Source organism: Mustela lutreola, chromosome 13 (genome assembly GCF_030435805.1).
Source record: "Mustela lutreola isolate mMusLut2 chromosome 13, mMusLut2.pri, whole genome shotgun sequence".
NCBI lineage: Eukaryota > Metazoa > Chordata > Mammalia > Carnivora > Mustelidae > Mustela > Mustela lutreola.
In genome coordinates this window covers 11160273-11186939 of record NC_081302.1, presented here as the reverse complement: position 1 = coordinate 11186939, position 26667 = coordinate 11160273, and the positions used below count along the sequence as shown (strand labels likewise).

Below are 26667 nucleotides of genomic sequence, written 5' to 3'. Positions count from 1 at the left end.
TAGAGTAGGGGACAGTTCGGATTAGTTACTAGCAATGTATCTCAAGGGGGCTTGTGAACTACAGGGTGTCATCAGCTAGAACAGTTGTGACATCACACTAGAACGGCTCTGGCCAGGCCAGGTGACATGGCTGTTAGCTGATGGGCATCTGAAACCATGGCAGGTTTTTACATGATGACCCAATCACTCTTGACTTACCTTCAAGAAGAATGAAAGGCCCACAGACCGTGCTCTTAAGGAGGCGGGCGTGCGGTTGTCCGTGGCACCTGTGGCAAATAGCAGCCTTTTCATCCTTATAAGGGTGCAGAGTCCTTTGATGACACCGTTCCCTTTCGCTTGTTTACTTTTATTCTCCCACGCAGACTGCAGCGCAGCAGGAGGGCTTTTAAACCCAAACAGTTAATTACCTTCTCTAACCGAGAGAGTTGAGAAACACAAATCTAGCAAGTTGAGAGGGAGAGGGCATCTTTGCTTGGGGCTGTGCTTTGCACCAGGTGGGAAGAGAGCCCCCTTTGCCATCCTCAGGGCAGAGCAAGACCAATTAGAAGGCAAAAGGGAGGGAGGTGGGCCACGTTGCCACTCCCTGTGTACGTTACACTTCTTTTTCTGGAAAGGAAATGCGCTGTACTGTACCTGTACTGTACTCTGAATCCCAGATCAGAGACCCATGTGAAAACGCCCATTCCAAAGACAAAATCGAGTAGCTTCAGGACTAGAGGCCCTCTGGGGATGAAAGTGAGTGCTTCCAAGATGGAGAAGTTGCCCATGGGGAGAGCAAGCTCAAGCAGGGAACCTCTACACTTAGCAGTCAAGGAACAGTGGAGGATGGTCCCCCTCCCAGTCCAGGCCAGCCTGCACTGTGGAGAGGACTTTCTCAGTGGAACTGTCATTCTTGTCCCACCAACCCTACCACAATTTCCTCCCTCAATGGAGGAGAAAATATAAGGCTTCAGCCCTTATATCCCTAAATGGGGGCTCACTCCTGCCCATTTGGGAATCTCTTGTCTTTCTGTCCTTCTCCTGGTGCCAGCACCTTCCCTACCTAACCTCGTTTGTACTGACCACCTGCCTCTTCATTCACACACTATTCCTGCCTCTGCCCTCTGCCCTTTTCTGGCTCTCTGCCAGGTACTGACCCCTCCCCCTGCACCTGTTGAGATTCCCAACTCCCCTGCCTCCTATCTGAAGGGCTCCCTTCTGTTTTTAGTCCCGTGGTCCTCTTGTATGTTGCACCAACTTGAATTAATTTTTTTCTCATTCTGTGGGTCTTTCATTGCCACAACTAGATGACACATTCCTCTGTTGACTTATATATCAATATAAAGTTACTAATATATCTGTCCCTATCCCTCCGCACCTGTTCCCAGCACCCAGCACAGTGGATAGCATTTGACTGATCCCTCTCCTACTGGCTAAATTTTTTAAATGCACCAGACCAGAGACATCAGACAGAATCTGGAGATAGTATTCAGGAAATTTTCTTTTCAGAATCACGAACAACCCTAAAGGACAAATCCTATCGGTTATCTAAATGTTTTCAAGTATCTGGATGTTTGGCCTTAAGCACATAAAATACCTAATGAGTGATCATGTTGTCTAGCTTTCTTTCCTCTGGTTCCTTCACATCATGTAGACATGGCTAGTGGCCCCCCCAGGGGAAAGCATGACAAAGCACCCTGTTCCTCCACTCACAGATTGTCCTGCCTAGAACAAGTCTCATGGCCCCTTGAGCCTCTGCTGCCCGCTAGAAACCAGAAATTACACCATTGCCCCTCTGAGGCTGTGAGAACAAGTGATGAGTGAGGACAAAGAAAACAGAAAAAGTAGGAAGGCTCCAGAGCTCCACAGACAAATCTGAGCGTGGTGGTTGTTATTCACATGGAGAAAGGCACTACATGCCTTTAAAAGGTAAATAGTTTGTCTTTTGAAAAGTTGTAGATAAAGTATACCTCTGCCACACTACTAAATCAAAGTTAACAAGAAATGGAAAAAAGCATGGGCAGTCGTGTCCATGAGGGACATCTTTTTGTCACTAGCTCCACATTTCCCTTCGAGTTTGGGTTTTAGGTCTCTCAGAGGCCCATGGGGATGCCTGCCAAGGTCCTCAAAAAAAACAACCCATAAGACTTGTCACATATGGTTGAGGATGATCTAGCAGAAGCAGGTGGGAAGAAGGCAAAGTCAAAGAGTAGAAGGGGTAAAGGTGACGGACAGGACCTGGCAGTTCTACTCCTAGATAAACCCAAAAGAATGGATACAGAAAGTAGATTAGAGGTTACTGTGGCTGGGGAGTAGGTGGGAATTAGGAAGAATTGCCTGTTGCGTACAGAGTTTCTGTTTGAAATGATTAAAAGTTTTCAGATATAGGTAATCATGAGGGTTGCACAGTATGACAATGGTTCAGAGCATCCAGTGGTAAACTTAAAAATGGTTAGAATACGGTACCTGGGTGGCTCAGTCAGTTAAGTGTCCTACTCTTCATTTCAGTTTAAGTCTTGACCTCAGGATTGTAAGATCGAGCCCTGCATAGCCCTCCACACTTAGCTCAGGGTCTGCTTAGATTCTGTTTCTCCCTCTCCCTCTGCCCCTCCTCACCTAAAAATGGATAAAATGGAAAATTTTATATTGTGTGTATTTCACCGTAGTTTTTTTTAATGGGCAAAGGATTTGAAATAGACCTTTCTTCAAAGAAGATATAAAATAAGCTAATAAGCACATGAAAAGATAACTCAACATCATTAGTCATCAGGGAAATGCAAATCAAAACCACAATAAGCACAGTGAGAGACCACTCCACACCCATTAGGATGTTCTAATCAAAAAGATCATAACAAGTGTTGGTGAAGATGTAGAACCTTCATACACTGCTGGTCAGAATGTGACTTGACACAGCCACTTCGGAAACAGAAGATTAAACATAGAAGATTAAACATTAGAGTTACCTTATGACCCAGCTAATAAGCACATGAAAAGATAACTCAACATCATTAGTCATCAGGGAAATGCAAATCAAAACCACAATAAGCACAGTGAGAGACCACTCCACACCCATTAGGATGTTCTAATCAAAAAGATCATAACAAGTGTTGGTGAAGCTTAGAACCTTCATACACTGCTGATCAGAATGTGATTTGACACAGCCACTTCGGAAACAGAAGATTAAACATAGAAGATTAAACATTAGAGTTACCTTATGACCCAGCAATTCTACTTTCTCCTAGGTATGTACCCAAGAGAAATGGAAACAGATAACCAGGATGCCTGGGTGGCTCATTCAGTTAAGCATCTGTTTTCTGCTCAGGTCATGATCCCAGGGTCCTGGGATGGAGTCCTGCATTGGGCTCCCTGCTCAGCGGGAAGCCTGCTTCTCCCTCTGTGTGCTGCTTCCCCTGCTTGTGCTCTGTCTCTCTCTCTCTCCCTCTCTGACAAATAAATAAAATCTTAAAAAAAAAAGAGAGAGATAACCATACAAAAACTTGTACATGATGTTCATAGCAATGTTTTTCCTAGTAGCCAAAGGCCAAAACAAACCAGATGTTCATTAACTGATAATAGATGAACTAAAAGTGGTATATCCATACAATGGAATATAATTTGGCAATAGAGAAGGAAGTACTAACACATGCTACAACATGACAAACTTTAAAACATTGTACTAACCAGTCACAAAAGATCACACATTGCATGATTCCATTTATATGAAATGTTCAGAATAAGCAGATCTGCAGAGAAACAAGACAGATTAGTGGTTACCCAGAGCTGGGAGGCTTGAGGGAATATGGGAGTAACTGCTGAAAAGTATGGGGTTTCTTTTGGGGATGTTAAAAATATTCTAAAACTGATTGTGGCAATGGTTGCGCAACTTTGAATATACTAACAGCCATTGATTAGTTATCCCCCCCCCCCAAAAAAAATCGCAAGCCTAAAAATAATCTCACCGGGGCGCCAGGGTGGCTCAATGGATTAAGCCTCTGCCTTTGGCTCGGGTCATGGTCTCAGGGTTCTGGGATCGAGCCCCGCATCAGGCTCCCTGCTCAGCGGAGAGCCTGCTTCCCCCTCTCTCTCTGCCTGCCTCTCTGCCTAGTTGTGATCTCTCTCTCTCTCTGTCAAATAAATAAATAAAATCTTTAAAATTATTTAAAAAATAATCTCACCCAAACTATTTCCCACAAATTATAAGTAAAATGAAGTTAACTTGTCATTAACTTGGTTTTTTTCATTGAAATATAATTAACATAGTGTAATATTAATTTCAGGTGTGCAGTACAATGATTGAACAGTTCTATACATTTCTCAGTGCCCAGCAAAGTGTACCCCGGTCCCCTTTATCTATTTCACCCCTCCTCCCATCTGCCCCCCCTTCTGGCAACCGCCAATTTGTTCTCTGTATTTGTACTTTGTCTTTGTCTCTTTTTTGTTAATCTGTTTTGTTTCTTAAATTCCACATATGAGGGATGCCTCAGTAGCTCAGTTGGTTAAGCATCCGACTCCTGATTTTTAGCTCAGGTCAAGATCTCAGGGTCATGGGATCAAGACCCACATCAGGCTCCACGCTGAGCACAGAGTCTGCTTATCCCTGTCCCTCTGCTCCTACCCCTGCTCTCTTGATATCTCTGTCTCTCAACTAAATAAATAAAACCTTTTTAAAAATATGACTTCATGTGAGTGAAATCATATAATGTAAGTCATTAACTAGTTTTTAACATTTTATTGTGGAAATATTCTAATATTCTAATACAGATGGTCCCCAACTTAACGATGGTTCAATTTAGGATTTTCCAACTTTACAATGGGGCAAAAGTGATACACATTCAGTAGCAACTGCACTTTAAATTTTGAATTTGGATCTTTTTTAGGCTAGCAATAGGCAGTAAGATCCTCTCTCGTGGTGCTGGCAAGCAGCAGGGAGCCTCAGCCCCCAGTCAGCCACATGATCACAAAGGTAAACAACCAATACACTGACAGCCATCTGTACCAAACAGCCACTCTGTTTTTTTCACTTTCAGTATTCAGTAAATTACGTGACATACTCAACACTTTATTATGAAATAAACAGGCTTTGTGTTAGATGATTTTGCCCAGTTGTAGACTAGCGTAAGTGTTCTGAGCATGTTGAAGGTAGACTAGGCCCACATATGACATTCAGTAGGTTAGGTGAATTCAACACATTTTCCACTTAAAATATTTATTGACTTAGATATTTTCAACTTACAATGAATTTATTGGGACATAACCCCCTTATAAGTTGAGGACGATCTGTATATGCAAATGTAAAGAGAATTGCTTCAGAATCCCCATGTATTCGCCATCGGCTCCAAAAATTATCAACATTTTAGAGGTACTTTAAGAAATTTTTTCCCTGAATTGTATTCTAAAAACGCTAAAAATCACAAAAGTTGGAAGATTGTACAATGAATACCCTTATACTCAACTCCTATATTCTCCCATTAATGTTTTACAGAGTAAAAACTTACCCATTAATCTGTCCTTCTGGCCATTCATCAATTTATTTACTTTTTAATTAATTTCAAAGTAAGTTGCAGATAGCAGCAGGAGACATCCCCTTAAATACTTCTGTGTGTATATCACTGACTAGAGTTCAATATTTGTTTACCATTCTCTTTGCTCTTTTGTGGTAAAATTTATATAAAATGAAACACACCTTTTAAGCATACTTTCTGTGAATTTTCATCAATGTATAGACCTATATGATTTAAATTAAGACCATTTTTGAAATGTCTTTAAAATATTTTTAATTGCTCAGAGACCTTCAAAATAAATTCTTTTCATAGATTTATTGTATTCTAGTATTGTTTCTTTTGGGCTTTTTTTTTCTTTTTCCATTAAATCTCTGAGGGACAGAAATGCCAGTTGCATCTTATGAACTATCTATCCATACACCCTGGCCCATCTTAGTCCCTCGAATGAAAGCTGATTTAGCATTTCACTATAAACTTGTGTTTTAATGTACCTTTTATAACACATCAGAGACTTTGCTCTACCCAAGTCTACATTTTCGGAATAAACAGTGTGCCTAGAATGTAATACTTCATGGGATAAATCAGTGAGTGAAATTTTTTTCACTTTTTAAAATTGTAGTATTATGTATATAACAGAATTTCCCATCTTAACCATGTTTGCGTGTACTATTCAATTGTTACTGGCACATTCACCCTGTCGTGTGACCACTACCACCGTCCAGCCCTGTAAAACTGAAATGCTATACTCATTAACACGAACCCCCCATTCCCTCCTCCCCTCACACCTGGCAACCACTATTCTACTCCCCGACTACTCCAAGTACCTTATTGAAGTAGAATCACAACATTATTTGTCTTTTTGTTACTGGCTTATTTTGCTTACCGTCACGTCCTCAAGGTTCGCCCATGTGGTAGCATCTGTCAGAATTTCCTCTCTTTTTAAAGCTGAATAATATTTCTTTGTACATACATGGCACATTTTGCTTAGCCATTCTTCTGTCAGTGGACACTTAGGTTGCTCCCACATTTTAGCGATTATGAATAATGCTGCTATAAACACAGGTGCACACATGATCTCTTGAAGACCCTCTCTTCAATACTTTGGGATATATCCCCAGAAGTGGAATCGCTGGGTCATATCACTCTATTTTTAATTTTTTGAGGAACTGCCATACTATTTTCTATAGCGGCTCTAATTTACATTCCCACCAACAGCACACTAGGGTTCCAATTTATCCACATCTTCAATACTTGTTATTTCCTGTTGTTTTTTGTTTTTGTATTTGTTTTGTTTTATAGTAGCCATCCCAATGGGTGTGAAGTGGTATCTCAGTGTAATTGTGATGTGCATTTCCCTAATGCTCAGTGATGTTGAGCATCTTTTCATGTGCTTCTTGGCCATTCATGTATCATCTTCAAAGAAATATCTATTCAAGTCCTTTGCCCATTTTTGAATTGTGTTTTTTTGTTTTCTTTGAATTGTATTTTGTTGTTGTTATTGTTGAGTGTTAGGAGATCTGAATATATTCTAGATATAAATCCTTTGTCAGTTATATGATTTGTAAATATTCTCTGCCCATCTGTGGGTTGCCCTTTTTCTGTTTATAGTGTCTCTTGATGTACAAATACTTTTTTTCATGAAGTCCAATTTGTCTGGTTTCTTTCTTTTGTTACCTGTGCCTTTGCTGTTACCCATGAATGAAATTTTAAGCCAGCTGACCCATGGTATATGTAGCATTGTCAATTTTCTTCTTTCAAAAACAAGCAAAAGATTTCTTTAACATGTGGAAAAGACAATGGGATAGAAAACTCAACACTATCATCTTCTAAAGAAACCCTCCCACATTGTAATAATTAATGAGAATTTATTTGCCTTTTATCCAGTGCAGTCACTACAACAGTCTCTGAGATTGTAATAAATTTTTATACATTTATGAGAAAAATACAATAACAGAGTTCACAAACAATGACCTGTTTCTTTTTAAAAAAATATATAAATATATATTCTTATATATATATTCTTTATATATGTATATCTTCTTTTATTCTTTTTATATATATATATTCTTTTTAAAAATATATATATAAATGTATACAAGAAGTTATATGAAAAAGGAGACCTTCCATGGAAAAGTTCACTCCAAAGTTTGTATTTTAAACCAAACAACCTCAACATTTTCAAGAATTTTTTCATATAGATACCGATAGCAAGGATGTCTGCCTGAAGTTTGTTGCACTCCAGGCCTGTGACTTCATTTTACAAATCAGATAACATGGAAATAAGATGGACACATTCAGAAAAGACAGAATTCACTAGTGTTTCTGAGGCTGTGGCCTGGCAGTTTGCCTTTTGCCCCGATGAAATATTAATTGCACATTTTTAAAAAATCACCAGGGTTATGCATCTCCCCGGAGCCTAGAAGGTCTCATATTTCTTAATTACCAAACGTGGGTTCGGCCGCTCGGGTTTCTCCCTGCGCCTGCCGCAGCAAGGGTGCCCTTGCGGTTTCCGCTGAAAAGGACTAGCCATTAACATAGGAGGTTGGGGTGGCGGGTAGATGAAGGGAAAGGTGTTAATTCAGATGTTATGAAACTGTGATAATGCTATTATTTAAGGCACTTATTTGGGTATGTTTATACTTTGTAGTTTTATAAATAAACCCAAGGGGCTCCTCCGGGTTGTCACAGTCCTCCTTGAAGCTCGTATCCTGTCTGTCTCTTCCTATCCGACAGTAGAATTGATGCCGCTCTAATCCCTGGAAGTTGGGAACTAATGAACTGACTGCTGAGCTGCCGCCACGGAGCTTGGTCCCAAACTATACTGTACTTCACACTCGATTTATTCTCCAGATGGCGAGACTGTGCCGCCCTGCCGCGAGGGACCACCTCTTCCACTGGAGTGTAAAAGTGGACGGATGTTGTTTTCTTTGCAGATTTGATCATTCTGAGCTAGAAACTCGCGAGGATGATTAGTTATTAGCTTTAATGGGTGCCAATTGAACCAACTGCACGCATATTTTCTCCTTTAATTTTGGAGTCTGCGGGTCTTGGCGATGGTTGATTTATCCGCTTTCTTACGTCACTCGAGCGTGTCTCTTCCCCAGGTGATAAGAACCCGGTCTCTGAAATCATAGCACGCCTTGGTTCCTGGCCCAGACAGAGTCATGTAATACGGTGGCTTATGTATAAGGACAAGTTTATTAGCCACTGGTCCACTGCACTGAGCAGCCCGTGGCACGGAATATCGATTGGCTGCAGGAAGTTTGGTGACACAACTTTTTATGTACAACAGCAGCTGGTGAAGATTCTGATTGGTGCCAACTTCCTTTGTGACCTCTACAGAGTTCACCTCTGGAATCAGACATGCTACAGAACACAGTGTGATAATTAGTCTCCACAAAGATCTAATGTAACTGTTGAGAAAGGCCTTAATTCCATTATTCTGGTTTTTTCCAGGTTGTCAGATTTTAGTGGGACAAGCACATCCTACACTAAGAAATGCTTAACAAGGCCGTTCTGTAGTGTTAACACATTTAGAGTGCAGTTCCTTCCAAACCGCATTTTGAACAACCTGGCTTGCCACCAGCATATAAGACCTCCCCCTAACCACCCCTAACCACCCCCCAAAAAAGGTCTTTTTTGAGGGACCTCTTCTTGCTTTAATTTCCTCTTCCTTCTTTTGCCAGGGAATATTACCTCCCAGTATCTCAGCAGACCACTTAAATAGCCCTTCAGAGAAGGGGGTGTCTGCCAGGCCCGTGTCTTACTGATCCCCTGAATGAGATAGAAATTGGAAGGATAGTCAGGGCTGAGGGGGAGCCAAGGAAATAGAGAGAGAGAGAGAAAGCGTGAAGGGAGCAAGGTGATGCAAAGCAGAGAGCTGTGAGAAAGAAAGATTGGCATCAGGGAGGGAGGAAGGGAACAGAATGAACAGAATTTCTTTTCACAACTGGGTGGATTGTGGCTCTCTCTAGCTGAGCACCCAGAACTAAACTTAATTGTTCTTAGAAACTGCCTTCTTCTCACCCAACAGATGGCATGGGTGTGTTTGCTAGCACTGTAACATATTTCACCATTATAGCACCAAAAAGAAAAAAAAAATCAACATACTTGTTGGTTGGTGTAAATTCAGTGAAGTTGTTTGATATTTTGGAATACATAGCAGAGGGATGCACACTTAGTTTATGTAAATTGCAGCAAGCAACAGCCTGTTAATAAGGGTGTTGTGTGGCAATATACCTCCAAAGCCATCATCTTTTTTTGGAAAGGTACAGAATGATGAAGTGGAAAGAGCTTGTTTTCATTCTGAGCCAAGAAAAGAAAAAAAAAAAAAGAAAAAGAAGTCTAACAAAATGCTGAGTATTCACTGTTCGTTATTATAACATGAAAAGTACTAATAAGATTATGCCCCAAATTGGAATTAGGTACTTCATTTGCAGCCAATTTCACAAGGGTTGAATTTTACTAAGTAAACCAGAATGTGCTGAAACCATGGTAATCTGACTTTAGATAAAAATCGCAAAGCCAGGGTGGGAGGCTGGTGGTAGTGGAGGGGGGTGCCTGGGTGGCTCTGTCGTTAGGCGTCTGCCTCCAGCTCAGGTCATGGTCCCAGGGTCCTGGGATGGAGCCCCATGTCGGCTCCCTACTCAGCAAGAAGCCTGCTTCTCCCTCTCCCACTCCCCCTGCTTACGTTCCCTCTCTCGCTGTCTCTCTCTGTCAAATAAATTAATTAAATCTTTTTTAAAAAATTTGCAAACGGGTTAGAACACAAGCTTTGAACAAACAGCCCCTTTCTAATCCAGAGAAACAACAGAACAGCTTAGAGGGCAGATTTTGTTAGACACCGACATGAACAATTTAGGAAGTCGACGTTGCCAGGGATCCTGCGTCTTGGGCACACACACAGATTAAAGTAGAGCGTAGATGACGATTCATGTAACTCAAGTTTTAAAATGCCTTTCAGGAGAAATGATCTAGTTCGTTCCTTTCCATTTTCCATTCACTCTGTCCCAGTAGACCCTTGACAAGCCCAACCTGCTATTGAAAGAAATCCTGGAAGTTGAAATATTTACAAGCTGGAGCAATGCTGTGTTTGTAGCTGTTTGGGCTACACGGAGCATAACGCATTTTAGGTTCTCAGAGGCTATGGATCTAAACGCCCACACTGTCAAAAAGCTGAAGGCATTTTCTCTCGACAGCTCGGGATGTTCTTGGAACCATGGCACTGAGCTCACTTCCGCTCTTCACCTTCAGGCTTTTCCTAGTTAGAGAACATAACAACAAGGCATGGCAGAGCAAGCGGATGAGTTTTATAGCTGTGGAACAGCCAACGGCATGATGTGGAACCAAGCCACCCTTGGCCGCAGCGCCCTTAACTTCAGCTAGTGTGCGCGCGCTCTTGCTTTTGTCTAAGCTTGGCCTAATTACCCGCAGTCAGAGCTCTGTAAATCAGGGCTCCACAGGGCTGTCTTAAACTGGTCTACGTATTCTGTTTCCATCTGACCTGACAACTCTAAGCCACTGTTTCCTCACACTGTTTAACTCAAACCACATTTGGAAGCCTTCCCTGCTCCCACTCGGTCATAGACCTACATCCGTCTGCTTTAAATTTACTGTCCTGGCTTGTCTTGTTGATTAGACTTAGACCCAATATCGGCTCTCATAATTCTCTTTTTGTCTCCGCTTTGGTTTGCTATTTTTCCAGATAAGTATTGCTGTTCAAATGGCTGTATATTGTTAAGACTTTTTTTTTTTTTTAAACCACATTCGTCAGCAGTGAGAAGCTTTAAAGTTTTATTAGTATCATAAAAACCCTTCCCAAATGAAACTACTTTTGATAAGTGTTCATTCTGACAATGAGAATTTGTTGAGGGCTGTTGGCAAGTTGAAGGAACTTGTTTTTGAAACTGAAATTGGCAGGAAGTAATGACCCCAAGTGCTTTCTTTCTCTTGACTCCAACCCCCAGCCCCTCAATGCGCTCCTTTCTCTCCCCTCCCCCTTCCCCACCTTCAGCACCCCGACTCAGAGCCAATAAATAACATGCTTGGTTTCATACAGTTTTTCTAGGGACAATTCATATACTGAAGCAGGCTTTCAACCTTTCAGCTTTTCTTAACTATGGAGCACAGACTGGCAAGTCAAAGGGAAAAAAATTATTTGTCTTCCACTTCATGATGGGATTTCTTGGTGGTATTTTTGCCTTCCATCTGAATAAGTTGGAGCTTTTTTGTACTGTGGAGTGTGTCATTTTCCGGGGAGCGCTCTCTTAATTGAATGTCAAAAATCAACTCACTTGCAAAAAATTTTTAAGTGACTAAAAAACATGACGCGTGTAGAAAAGAGAAAAACAAATCCTTATTTTTTCCCTCCTGTGAATATGCTGACAGACAAGACTACCATTATCCATGTGTTATGTAGTTCCTTATGTTTATTAAATGAGAAAATGCAAGTAGAAGTCTTAGAACCTTGCCTGGAGCTTAGTAAATGCTCAATAAATGCTCCCCATGAGTTATCCTACCTTTGTAGTTGGAAAGCAATGCTAGAGAGCCAGAGCACAGCACTGGTTAAGAAGTGCACTAGTGTGCGTGACAGTGGCCGTCACCTCTGTTACAGTCCTCTTGAGTGAAGTCTGGAAATCAGTCTCCTGTCTGTCAGATTGGACAACTTATTTCAAGTGCCATGTATTTGCTGGACAGGAAATGTGTAGATACAGTCATGGTGCTCAGACTCTGAATCCACTCAGGAGGTCCACAGTCTGTTGGATTGTGTTTCCTCTCGATGATAAATAAACTTAGGAGACACGTTTTGTTGACACCTACAGAACGAAGCTCGACTGAGAATAGTAAAAACTCTTGAAGACTTTGATCTGGGCCCAACTGAAAAGTGTGTGAGAGTCAACTCGGTGTCCAGTGGTCTGGCCGAAGAGGACCTGGAGACCCTCCTGCAGTCCCGGGTCCTTCCCTCAAGCCTGATGCTGCCCAAGGTGGAAGGTCCTGAAGAAATCCAGTGGGTGAGTAGCTAACACTTTGCTTTAAAGACTCCGGAGCAGCTGAGGAGGAGTAGCAGAAGGGAAGGGTTCGGGTGCTGCAGGTTTTGAAAACGCATGCACGGAGCAGAGAGAAAGGCAGCTGAGGGAGAGGAGGGAGGCCAAGAGACTGTTCCCTTCACACAAGGAGAGCCTGGCTTTGCCCAGAGCGTTCGGAGGAACAACTCTGCCCTCGGGATGACGCTTCCGCTCCCTACTCAGACTTGCGGTTGGGCCAGAACGGCATCCTTGGAAGCCTCACAGAGCAATCCTTGGAAACCGGCTTGCCCCGGGAATTGGATCTCTTCTCTCGGGCCGCCAGGCCCTAACTTCCACCTGGAAGAGCAGGGGAAGTAAATGGCTCCCACCCAGGTTCATTTGCCGTCTTCATACACAGCGAAAGCACATTAGCCACGAATGAAAAAAATGAACCTGGAGGAGGAGAGGGAAAGGTCACTCCTGAGGGCAACTCGAGGAAGAAACAGGAAGCTTTTAACTAGTGGTTTTAATTAGCACAGATATTATTTCCTGAACAGCTCTCTGGTCCGTCCTTTTTAAATTGCTGACAGGTGTGTGTGTGTTTCATGACAGACTTTTCAGCCAATAAAAACCTGGTATGTCAAATTACTTAAGAAAACTTTGAAATGGGCCTAATTATACTATGATTGTTTTCATTGTTCAAGGAGGGGGAGGCTCGATTTTATTTAGGGTTGCTCTGATTCTGCAGATCTCTGCTGAATAAAATACCCACCCGTTGGGCCACTCTGAGGCAAAGAGCCTGGGATGTGGCCGTGAGAGTGAACACAGTAGTGATTGTGACCCATGCCTGGAAGTATCTCGAAGGCTGTGGCTCCAAATGCAGCAGTGCCCCCGAAGAGCTGTACTACCAAAGGAAACTGCTCACCTTTCTCAGGCGTGTAGGTGTGTCGAATCTGTACTTTCCAGGGTTGTGGCCGCCTGCCCCATGTGCTACCTCCTGCCCCATGAGCGCCTGAAATGTGGCAAGTCCAAATTGAGATGTGCTGCGAAGTGTAAAATACACATGGGGTTTCGAAGACTTTGCAGCTGCCTCCCCCCAAAAAGAATGTAAATTATCTCCATCATTTTTATATTGGCCACATGTTGAAATGGTAATATTTCAGCTCTGTTGGGTCGAACGAACATTACTCAAATTAAACTCACCTGTTTCATTTTCCTCCTTGAATGTAGCTACTAGCAAATTCAGAATTTCGTCTGTAGGGGCCATTAGTTTGCTGCTGGACAGCTCCGTGTTGGCGTCTTCTGGAAGACCCCACGTTCAAGGCCCTGTGTTTACTTTCTAAACTGGAGTTCTTCTCCCCAAGGTCACCCCTCAGAAGCTGGGAGATACCGACTACAGTCGGCTACCATCCCTGAGGCCTCCTGCCCCATGCGAATGTGTCTTAAATTGATTGAAATGGAATCTGAAGCCACTGTTCCCTTTTGGTTTCATGTTAATGCCTGTTTATCACCGTTATTACCCTTCATTTAAGAGGGGAGGACCCACCCCAGCCTTCAGCTACAGCTTCTGTTCGCTGTTTTAAATCCTGGGATAGAAATAGGATTTCTAGTTAACAGAAGTCTTTTGGGCTGTTTATTTTTTCCTCTCGGTTTGTATTTATGTGAAGCATAAAACCCGGAGCCTGATGCACAACTGAAAGATGGGCTTCCTTGTTTCCTTTTGTGTGAGAATCTCTTGCTGGCCTTTTGTCGCTAGTGTGGGTTCTTGTTTGACTGGCACGGCTTATTGGACTATAACAAGCGTGACTCTGCCTCCTTTGTCGTGGGACAATTCTCCCACAAATCCCGAACAGTGTGCATTCTCCCAACACACTATTGGGTGTGCACTGGAATTGAAAGAATTGCTGAGCCCTGCTACTTCATCTCCTCCCCAATCTCTTTGTGATTTTTTCCCCTTCTTTTCCTCCACCCCCTCCCTAGCCCCTCCACCTCACTGAAATGAACACTTTACCAGGCCGGAAACATTTAATCGTCTCCTTTTGAAAAAATTAATTGAAACTTCTCCACTAGTTACCTTTTGTGTCAGTACTTAATTCAATTTTTTAAGAAAGAAGGGGAGGAGGAGAAGGCGAATGGGCCAGAATATTTAATTTTTAAATGCCCCTGTTGGCTTAAAAACAAAAGGTATTAGAGATTTTTCTAAGAACAGGAAATATATTGTAAAGTACTTAGCTAGTTTTAAACTTTATGATTCTTGTAGTGACAACTGTTATCACAAAGAATGGGACAAGTAATGTTGCACGTTGGTTTTGTTTTGTTTTTTTTTTTTAATGAGAAAAACAAGTTCTTCCAGTCCAGATATAACACCAAAACTGCTAATATTTCACTACCCATTTTCCAGTTTAAAAGTGACATGAATTAGGTTTTATTTTCACTTTCTCGGAATAGTCTACATTTTGTCTCCTTACATTGCAGCCTTCTCTTCTTTCTTGCTATTTTGGTTGAGTTATTCCTTCCCTTGGAAAGTTACTAGGGAGGTGACGATGGTGGTATCTAAGGAAGGGAGGGCAGTGGGAGCAACTGGGAATAATTCTTCATTACTGAAAGCTGTGATTTATTTTAGGCTAATTGTAAAGTTACTGCAAATTGCTCAAAAGCTTTTTAAAGATCCCAGTGATTAGATTTTTTAGGGGGGGGTGCTGCACAAGCAAGGAGGGGGCAGCTAAAAGGGGAAATAACACCTCTAATCCTGCTTCTGGTAAATAGGCTGCCAGCTTTTAAAATGAGTTTCCTTTCTATTAGTCAGAATATTATGCTAAGCCTTAAGCATTAGTTTTTTTATGTTGCCATAGCAGCCCTATTCCTGCAGGGTGGTGACCTGCGATGATTACAGTACAAAGCTTATAGGGTCTTGAAACCCCCTTTGAAGATGAAAAGTCTTTGATGGTTTATATTTATGCAAATCTCTTAGATATGATTTACCCAACTGAGACTGAATGGAGAGATGATTAAAATTCCCTTTTCCTTTGATATCCATTAATGGCTGAATATTCCTTAAATTTAAAATGGATATATATGTTTTCATCTTTATTTACAAAAATATCTTTATCATACCTGTGTGTGTGTGTGTGTGTGTGTGTGTTTATCTCCCCACATCTTATTAGATCTAGATAGACATAATAGATTTACAATTTAGAGTGTGGTGGGGTTTTTTTTTTCCCCCTTTTGAAAGGGGGGGTGGTGGAGATCTGTGCAAGAGCTTTTGTATGTTTCCAGATGATAGATTTTGGAATTTGGGCTACCCCACTGGCAGCACAGAGCTAGCTGTGAACTGGTCTCATGGAAAAAATTGGCGAGCTTTGGTCTTCAAAGAATTAAACTTCCTTTTTAAGGTCTTCCTAGGTAAGCTAAAAAATTATGAAGAAAAACCTACTGAACAAAGGATAATGGTGCTATAATGAATAATATGGGTTCCACGTAGAAGGCTGCTGTACAGTTCCACTGATGTCAGTGCCTGATCCAAAACAAAAACAGAATAGCAGGTAGAGCAAGACTTCACTGTTTTGGGGACCTACCATTTGCATTTAACGAAGTGAAGACTAGAGGTCTTAAGTAGCTATGTTTTCAAGGAAAGCATTTAAACTCCAGAATCTCTCTTTCCACTTCTAACTCCTAGGCCTCAAAATGCTCCTTAAGGGGGGAAAAAATTATAATGCTTGGGGTTTTACTATTTAGTTTGGTGGGAACTTTGTTACCTGTTTTCTTTGGTCTTTCCTCCTGTTTTGTTTTGTTTTGTTTTGATTCTCTTTTGTGTATGAAATAGGCTGGGATATTACTTCCTCAGGCCAAAGACTTAAATACTACTTCTAGGTCTACGTTTCGGTGATTGTACATTTTTCCCCCATTAATCACCTATGACACTTTTGATTTTAGTTTTCAGACAAATTTTCATTCTACTTAAAAGGCCGAAAACTTGAACAGCCTATGAATTTAATCCCTTTTGTGGAAACTGCAATGGGTTTGCTCAATTTTAAGGTAAGAGAACGTAATGTGACTAATAAGTTAGTATTTTATTTATTCCCTAAAGAGAACTTTTGTTCTCAATTTTGATATCTACTTAAAATATTTTTCTAGAAAGATTTATAGGCAAAGTAAACCTTGAGCACCATTTATTATCTGTAATAATCCAAAACCAGGCTGTGAGCATCTTAGAAAACAAAGAAACTAGCTTAGTAGCAAGGAGAAACTTCCCAATCCTAAATATTTAAGTGAAATATTCATATATTCCTATTTTAATGAAATAATCATGTAAACATATGCTTTGAATTATTATATTTATAGATGAAATGTACATGAAAATTTCTTTTGTTTCCCTTCTGAGTTGACGTTCAGTTATTCTTTTGTAACAATTGCCTTTTATTGGGAAATTTTCTGGCCTCTTTGTGGCAACATTATCCATAATGTCTAGTATGTACGACTGCTATTTGTAGATTAGTATACACCAATAATTTGTAATATATTATTTCAATTTGCCACATTAGAACGTGCAGTATTTCCTGATATGCATTCAGGAAGATTAGCTGAACCAAGTGTTTGCCAGCAGTGTAAGACTGCATTCAACCATTTATTTGCCTTAACGATTTCATGGCTAGCTTGTTTTTTCCCCCTTTACCACTGATCATTTAAACTGTTTTCCAAAATATGTCTCACATTTCACCTGACTCTAGAACGTCATTGCAGCACCCTGTCTCAGAGGGCAGGAGGGAAGAAATCCCTAAAAACAAAGAAAAGAGATAGTTGAAAACTGCCCAGAGAGATACTATGTGAGTAAGTGCTCCGAGAGGAAACTTTGAGACCTACTGGACCATGCAGGAGGGGCAGGCAGAGTGCATATGTTCGGGGAGCTGCTTCAAGCCTCGTGATCAGCACATTTACGCCACTGACCACAAATTCTTCCAGCCTGCCCCATAATTCTGAGATATAATCAAAGCATATCCCTTAGATGTGACTAGATTCAGACAACGATTGAATTCTCAACTCCACGGCACCACCTTATTCCATATTATACTTAGGAGTACTTACAACCCCTGAAATTAATCAACAGTGTCCTCTCCCGATTTTCAGGTCTTCCCTACCCACATACATTAGCATGCTAAATCTCCACCTTGGTAGATTGAGTTCCACGACTCAGTTACCTAACCTGTAGGACAGATGTTACAAATCACATAGAAATATTTTCACATAGAAATATAAAAGTTGCCAATGAATACATCTTGAATGACTTGTTGCATTTTTATTTGCCCCTCTGGAGTTGTAGATTTTTATATTGACTGTCTTTAATCCTAAAACCATTTACTAGGAAATCCTGATCTTAATGTAAATAATCCAATTAATTTGATTTAAAAATTCTTTCCTTCTCTCCTATGGTTCTATGTTTATTGTTTGAGAGTCTCTTAAAACAAAAACAAATTTTGGAAAAAAGAGAAATAATTTACAGTACAATCAAAATGAGTTAATTCAAAGTTTCTCTAGAAATTAGATGAACTGTGATTCGAACATTGTTAACTGTATTAATATATATTTGTAACTGTATTAACGTAATCCATGAAGCAAAGCAAATCTATACAACATACTTATCTTGGACAATATTAAAAGCCTTTCAAAAGAGGTAAATTTAGGCTGCATTTTAGGACTGCTAGTTTGCTTTCAGCCAAATTGTGTTGAGTTGTATCTTTCTAAAAAAAAAAAAAAAAAAAAAAGTTGTATCTTTCTGCTACTGAAATACACCATGCTGTTTCTCTCTAAACTGCATTTCTGTGAGATTTGGTTCTGTTCTGCTCTTTTACAGGCCGTGTGTGAAGAAGCACTGAAGACCGGACCTCAAGTGGGTCTTTTCCTAGATGCAGTCGTTTTTGGAGGAGAAGACTTTCGGGCCAGCATAGGTATCAAACACATTTCTCTCTTTTTCAATCTCTGTGTGTGTGTGTGTGTGTGTGTGTGTGTGTGTGTATTTTTTCTTTGCCCCTTCATGAATGGACATTTACATGACAATATATATTTGCCAACCATGACAATGGTTCTTCTGAATGGGCAATACTTTCTGATAATTTAGGGTACCTCAGAGCTGTCCTGCTTCTAGAACACTGTATTATTACTTCTCTTCGTTTATAAAATAATAGAAAGCCTGTCGCAACCTCAGATGTGTTGGGGAATATATGACATCTACTTTGTTCATAGTGAGTATAATATGTGAATAACCTCTCCATTGCTTAAATATTTTGTTTTCACATCAATCTGAGGGCTATGTAGGCTTCTAACACAAATGAAGGCAATTTTACATTTTAATGAATCATTTTCTATATTAAATGTAGTATCCAAATATTATTTTAAACAGATCTTAAATTCCTCCTAAAATACATGTCAGAACTCTTATTAAATATTTATTGAGATAATATGTTTGTTTCCACTAATCTTCCCCATCCCTTGGGCACTCTGCCTCTGGTCTTACTAGTGACTCTGGGCACACCTAGAAAAGAGGCCAAGTCCATAAAGCATTTGCAGAACCACAGTGCCAGGGGCCTGAAGCCTGGAGCTCTCCCTGAGCAGTGTCACGGTCCAAATACAAACAGTGACACCCCACACACACCCGCCCCTGGGGGAAAGAAAAGGAGCTTATTTTAATACCAGTCTTTCCAAGAGACTTTTGTGTTTCTGACAGTTCAGTGGACACTTTCTGCCTCTTTCAAAATGAGTGCCCTTCCGTTTCCCCAATTTCTTCATCCCAACCCTGAAGCTGTGCTCTTTGGCTCAGAACCTTGGTTATGGCAGGGCATGGTAACCATAGCACGCGAATTTCTGGGCTCCGCGAGAGAAGTTAACTGTTTCCTTGCCCAGCTGCTTGGCCACCTTTTGTGGTGCCGTCTTTGGACTGATACTTTCCAAGCAACAGCTAGAAGGAAAAAATATACCAGAAGTAATTGGTGACCTATCAAGTCACTTGTGGTTGTATCTCCTGAGATGCAGGGGGGGGCCCTTTCTTAACCCACACACAAGTAATGACACTGAAAGATGCCTTCCAAGAGAAATAGACACGTAAGTGACTTCACTCTGCCTCCACATATCCCTCTCTTTGTTTATATTAGAATCATCATTTTGCTGGGGAACAATTCCCAGGTCTTTACAAACCGAGTTTTTACCATAGGTGGCTGTGTTTGGTTTCCAGAGTTCATGTCTCCTTTTTCTGTCCACATCCTATTTCAGGTGCAACAAGTAGTAAAGATACCCAAGATATTCTGTACGCCCGACAGAAGATTATCGTTACAGCGAAGGCCTTTGGTCTGCAGGCCATAGATCTGGTATACATTGACTTTCGAGATGGAGAAGGGCTCCTCAGGCAGTCAAGGGAAGGAGCTGCGATGGGATTTACTGGTACGATTCTTGCTGATATCTTAGAAAGCAGTAGCGAGATGAGCAAACATTCCAGAGCCACATATCTGATAGACTTATTCCACTATTTGAAATGTGGAAATGTCATCGAGGGCAAGAACCTACTGAACAAATTGTGTTTTCCCTTGGTGGTGCAACTCAAACAATGCAGCCTTCGTTTTATTTCCTCTTTACATTAGTTACCTTTTTTTTTCTGTGTTCCTAAGTATTCTGGTTTTGCTGACCCTAGAGGAGGGATGAGGTTATTAGAGAAGTGTTTTTGAGTGAATTGCTGTAAGAATTTGGGTTGATGCGGAAAAGGAAAATATCCTCAATCATTCAAAATATTCATTTCTGAAAAAAACTTTGGTGATCTCTTCTTTGATTTTTTTTTTTTTTTTACTACTCATAACTAGTTTTTTATTCTTCTGCTACTTCAAGCTCCTTATTCTTCTCCCACCTCCCAGTAAGTGTCTATGCACCTGGCGACACCTACGGGCTTTGGCTGGCACTAAGATCAGCGGGTTTCCCGCAATCCAGTCCTGGAGTGCAGGCAGATATCTGTTGATTGGTGTGTCCGATCACTCAGATCCCCAGGAGTCTAGGGAGCAACCGAAAATTGTGTTTTTGCAACAGAAATCCATTTTTTTCAAAACCACAATAGGATTCTACACACAAACACACATCCATAGTTGTGAGCTCTCTCTCTCTCTTTCTCTCTCTCTCTCTCTCTCTCTCTCTCTCTCTCACACACACACACACACACACACACGCAACCGTAGATAAGAAACACCATAAGCTCTTTTATTCTTATTTATTCTTCTGCTACAAGTTCTAAGAATATCATGATCAGAAATTAACTCAGATAATAAGGAAAAGAGACCAACATCCTTGCTGTCCCTTTTGTAAATATTTTTGAAATATGTCCAGTTAGGGATTACTGAAAGAAATATTTCATAAAATGACCTTAAATGTAAAACTTATCTTAATAGACGGTGGTTTACCCCCAAATAAAATTAAACTTAGGAAATTTCAGTATTATGTTAGACTTAAAGTTCTGACAATTTATTTTTGTGTCTTCAACAGGAAGAGTTAAAACAAACTGTGATTCCCCCCAAATTTGTTTAATAAATAAGTGAGTAAATAAATGTGATCTCTTATAGGGAAATATTTTCCAGTCATCTGAACTATTAATAAATGAATCCTCCCCACATTTACTAGTGACTAAGAATGAAAGAGTCCTCTCCTGGCCCTGAGGTTGTCCTTGTCCTCGTGGCCTGTTACACCTGCCTCTTTCCAGTGACCAGTTAGGGCATAGCCCAAATGGTAAAGTTGGAGAAACACTCCATGAAATCTATCTAATAGACCTCGATGTTGTTGGTCTAAAATGTGTGGCATTGGCTGCCAAGCAGCCAGATGTTGCTGTGAAATGGGCACTAATTCAATAAAAAAAAAAAAAAAAAAAAAATTGCAAACACTGAATTGATGCTGGCCTGCATCACCATCACTCAGTATAACCTGGGTGTCCTCAACTACCTCTGGGGCAAATGTTTGCTCCAGAACTTATAAAGGAGTTTGAGAATTTCTCCAAGAAACAGGGCTGAATTAAATTGGTCCCTAATTCAATCGCAGAAGACGAGTTACTTCAAATCAGATTTAAATTTCTAGACTGTGCCCAACTCAGCATGAGGAGCTTATGGCCTTGGCACTATTGTTTCTCAACAACAGGGAGTATTAAATCACACACACAAAAAAATGGAAGCAGGGGGAGAGTGGGGAGGCACAGAGGGTACAGTGCCCATTATATATTCAAGTGAACAAGTCAGTAAAGTAGGGAGCTATACTTCATAACCATTTTGCAATTTTTAGAAAGGTCTTTGTTGTCCCAATTATATTTCTATATACCAGTAAAAGGAAATTAGTCTGGTAATAAGATATGAGATTATTTGTAGTATTTTGAAACAATAAGGGCTTTGATTATTTTAGATCCAGTTGTGATCTGTTTGTCCTAATTATTTGTCATTTAATTGCCATAACTTGGGCTCTGCACAAGCAGGGAGGAAAGCATGGAGGGAAGAAGAAATACGCACCCACTCTGAAGCAGGTGGTTGGAAGTTTTAACATCTAATGAAAGTATCGTGTTACCCCTAACACTGATAAGCAGCACTTAGTCTATGCATAAGGATTTTCTCTACTTTTAAAAATTAATACATTTTTTTTAATGAGTTGTAGTTTTTTAAAAGTTAGCCATGCATCAAATAGCGCATTATGGTTTCTGTTCTCCGGTCATTATTTCACAGGGCCACAGCCCATGTGGATTGGTTTTAAATCAATGCATTGGCCATACAAGTGGCTATTAACATTAGGAATTATTTTTCTAAAAAGAAAGCAAAACTAAATCTTGGAATAAAGCTTCAACAGCTGACTTGGTCATCACTGCATGCTGAGAAGAAAGATGATAAATTTGAAGCCCTATAGGTTTTCTTCTTTTTTGCAGTCTTTTGTAGAAGACAAAAATGACACCATCATACAGTCACCTAAAAGACTTGACAGGTATTGATTTAAAGCACGATATATCAAGTGGTACTGTAAAAAGGATTTCATGGTCATAAATTTTAATGTCTTCCAATTTTGCACCCTCAGTAACTTGCCAATAACAGCCCTTCTGTATAAAATATTTGCTTCACTCCCACATAGACATTAAAGTCTGACATTCTGTTGTTGGGATATACAAGAATCAGCCACAGAAAACTTCGTACATGGATGTTCATAAATTTCTAAAACTTACCACATATCCTAAAATTAGCCTCACTACCAAAATACGGGTACTTGCAGCCCTCAGTGCTTTCCTAGTATTTCTAGATGGTTTATGTTTCGCTCCTCAAGTCATAGTGTCTGTACCAAGATGTTCCCGTGAAATCTGGCTTTTTATACATCTATGTAAATTATGTACATAAATTATAAAATTCAGGTCTAACAATTAGTACAAAATGACTACCAGAACTGACATCCTTTATTAATAATATTGTAAACAACTATGAGATGACTTAAATGTAATTGCAGCCCCTACTATTGAAAAAAGCTCTCGTTTGTCTTCACTGATATTATTTGTTCCCTGAAATGATGCCTCAGTTTTAGTATATGTGCCACCGAAATGAGCACGATTCCTCAAATACTGTAAATCATCTTTATTTGTATAAGGTTTTAATGTTTTATTAGTATGCTGACAGATTGGAATCAAATAACAGCAAGGGGAAGGTGTTCTAATCATGCTACTGTAAGAAAAGATATTGCTATATTTATCCATTTAAACTCTTTTGCGTGAAATACTCAAATTTTTTTTTTACACATATTGGGGTTTTTTCCTACTCAGTAGAATAATGACGGTAACAGGAATTGATCTTTTCTAAAACACCAAGGGTGTAATTCGTACTGGCTAAATGTTAAAACTATTTCAGAAGCAAAGCAAATTGATATATGGACAAATATATCTAGGAGAGCAAACTATCATTAAGTGCACATTCATTTTTAAAGAACGAAATATGTCCATAATTTTATCATTTGATAAAATATAATCTCATCATTATTATAACATTAAATTATGTTGTATTTTATTAATGACCTGATTCAATTTTACACTTCCCCGATTGTTAAATTGTTTCTTTTAATGACGGCACGATTTCACAGAAGCCTGTGAGTCCTATGTTTGTGTAGTGTTTTTCCTTAGGATCTTAAACTCCGAAAAGCAGCAGAAAGCTTCTCACTACAGAGATAAGCTTTCTTCTGGGGAATCTAAATATCTGTATAAGAGGGAAATATTCAGTCTTCATTCTACAAGAAAAAAGGGAAAACCCGGTTATGTTTTGGGGTAGAGAAACTTTCAGTAACTTTTTTATTTAAACATTCTGAAATGAAGTAATCTAGAGACCACTGTGTTCAAATCTGCCTTCTGTTTCACTGTACTGAGTAAAATTTTTTCATTGAAATCCAACTTTCTGTCAGTAGTTAGAAATGACACACTGTATTTGTCTTATAGAAAGAAAGTTAAATATATTATATGATTATAAGCCACTATTTGATATTAATATAGTTGTAACATCTGTTTCTCTAAGCTTCATGAAAACCAACAGACCGCTTCTAAAAGAAACCATGGCAGGTGGGATAATGGTACAAAAGAAGCAAAAGACAACTTGTAAAATTTGAAAGAGTTAACATATAATTTTTTTGTACTTTAACTCAAAATAATCACTCTAATGTGCAGATCTTATCCTTTAAATCCAGCCAGAGGATTAGCCAACGAGCTGCCTAGTCAACCCACCTGTAACTAAAAATGAGAGATTATCTGCACTAAGGTGGCATTTCTATAGGATCAGAAACACAATTACTCCCATTCTTCTGTGTTTCTTATGTGGTATTCTGGAAAAGCCTGCCAGATTGTAGTTACTTTCTTTTTTAAAAAGTTCTACAATAATTAGTTATTTTACATACAGTCTGTGAAGCATTAGGAGGCTTTCGTGGTTGAGACATTTTGTTTGAACATCTGTTTGTTGTTTCGTGTTTCCGGTGTTATTAATCTTCTTGTAGGTAAGCAGGTGATACACCCTAACCAAATTGCCGTGGTACAGGAACAGTTTTCTCCTTCCCCTGAAAAAATGAAGTGGGCTGAAGAACTGATCGCTGCCTTTAAAGAACATCAACAATTAGGAAAGGTAAATGTTTTGTTAATACCTTGGGTGAAACTGGTGTTTAAAATACTGTGAGGGAAAAATAGAAACTAGATATCGTTTGAGTCGTTTCAAAAACTCATTGCGTTGTGAGGGGGAAGTTGGGGGAGGACAACATTCATCAGGGAGAAATTCACTTAAGGTAAATTTGCCCTTCCATGTTTCTGAATATTTTACTACCTGGCCTTCAAGTCACTCTATAGCTTTTTCTTTTCATAAACTCTTCTGGCAAACCTTTGAGAAAATAGAAGTCTGTTTAGTTTTTCTCTATAGACTCCAATGCAGCATTCATATGAAAATAATTTTAGATCAAAGCGAATGCAAGTTGTAATGAAATAAACACAGTTTGATCAAATGGTTCTTGTGGAGAGAGGAAATACATTTTCAAGTTATTTTAATTCGGGGGCAAAAATGTAACAAAAAGCTCCTCCGGTTTAATCATTTAAGAGTGGGAGGCTGTGTATGTGTTTGTACCAATTTCTGGACCTGAGATTTGGATAGAATGGAGAGCAAATTAACACTGGAGTACGGTTGTTCCTAATTTAGTGCATCATTGAGCCTCGCGTTTCCTGCTCTGTGGGTTTCTGCTATGTAAATATTGCAGTGGTGATGCGCAATCTGTCTCCACTTTGTGCCAGTAACACTTAAATTAGGTGTCGCCTGAAGGAAGATTTTATGCTAGTTGCAGCATTGTCAGTTAATTATCTTAAAGGTTATTTGCAGTAATACCGTTCGCCTCTTTGTAAGGGGACAGGGAAAGTTGCATTTATAAATCCATCCTAGAGGTACTATCTAAACTCAGCCTAGTTACCGACGTAAGGAGTGAAGTTTTAATACCTGCGATGCAAAGTCTTGGGGAAGAAAGAATGCTGAAACATTACCAGGGTTCTAAACGTTAAACAGCCCCTTACGGGGGGGGGGGGGGGGGGAGACAAAACTGGCTTCTATGGTGAACTGGTGACATCGATGTGAGAAGTGTCACTTGCACTTTTCACCGGCAGTGTAAACACCTGAAAATCGCAGAACTTGGGAAAGTAGAAAGTGGGTCATTCCCTCCTCATCATTATAGATACCTGCCTTCAGCTCTGACCTTGCATACCTGCTCACCCTCACACACTCACAGGCTCGTCTTTGCACAAACTGGCACTTAAAATCAAAGGGCAGAATATGTGACATTGATAACATCCCATTTGGACTTACACTCATTTCTGAATAAATAGCATTCTTTCATTTTAAATCAGGAGTGGCTGTCAGAAAAGCACTGCAGTGATGTGTTTTGAAAATGACATTGTTTTAATGTCCATTTCTGTATCTAAACTCCAAAACCCAGCACCTCCACGAAGGCACATCATTATTTACCTAAAGAGCCATATACTTTTTCATTCATATGTGCAAATAACTCCATCCACTCACCTGTCCTACCTGTGCCTCCGCACACACTAAATGTTCTCTGCCTCTCCTTATGTCAGCTGATAAATACTTCCGATTGAAATGATAAACTGAGGCAGAATGTGGGCCATCAAAATGGCAGACTGAGCAGTGTTCCAATCTGGGCCACCGCTGCCTCCATTAACCGCCTATACTGGGCTTCACATTGAATAACATCAAAGGATCCCACTCAGCATCGTAAGCAGCCAGGAGTATGGAAGAGGTTACCGTAAATTTCGGGTAGCCAGCAAACAAAATTCAAAGTAGAATTGAATCACACTCTTTTGCTGGCATTTTTTAAGTTCTTGAATGAAGGAAAAAACACTTTTCCACTGTATCTTAGAAGTGTTCCCAAACAAAATTATTCCAAAATGTCCTTGCCTTTTGATGATGGCAACTTAAATGTTAAATTCAGAACTGGCTTTTTTTTTTTTTTTTTTTTAAATAAGAAATGCTGTCTTGTTGGGGCATAAGCTTTCACAACAATGTGGCAGGACAGCTTTTCTTAACACACAACCACAGAAATTAGAGCAGAAGGGAGACTCACCATTAGGTCATTTCCTCCCTGCCCCATTGGTGTAGGTTTGTTTCCTACAGCAAATTCTC

At 40.0% G+C, this 26667-nt stretch overlaps 1 protein-coding gene across 3 annotated transcripts in view; it reads left to right on the top strand.

Annotated features, from left to right (window-relative positions):
- The window catches only part of CLYBL (citramalyl-CoA lyase), a 263424-nt gene that overhangs the window by 220371 nt on the left and 16386 nt on the right, over positions 1-26667 (top strand). For 2 of the 3 annotated variants that reach the window (XM_059144805.1, XM_059144804.1), the window contains 5 exons: positions 12302-12490; positions 16418-16519; positions 18333-18426; positions 19745-19912; positions 24494-24618. In XM_059144805.1, coding sequence (XP_059000788.1) covers positions 12302-12490; positions 16418-16519; positions 18333-18426; positions 19745-19912; positions 24494-24618 — 678 coding nt within the window. The remainder of the gene's footprint in view (positions 1-12301; positions 12491-16417; positions 16520-18332; positions 18427-19744; positions 19913-24493; positions 24619-26667) is intronic. The other variant, XM_059144806.1, reaches the window with a different exon arrangement.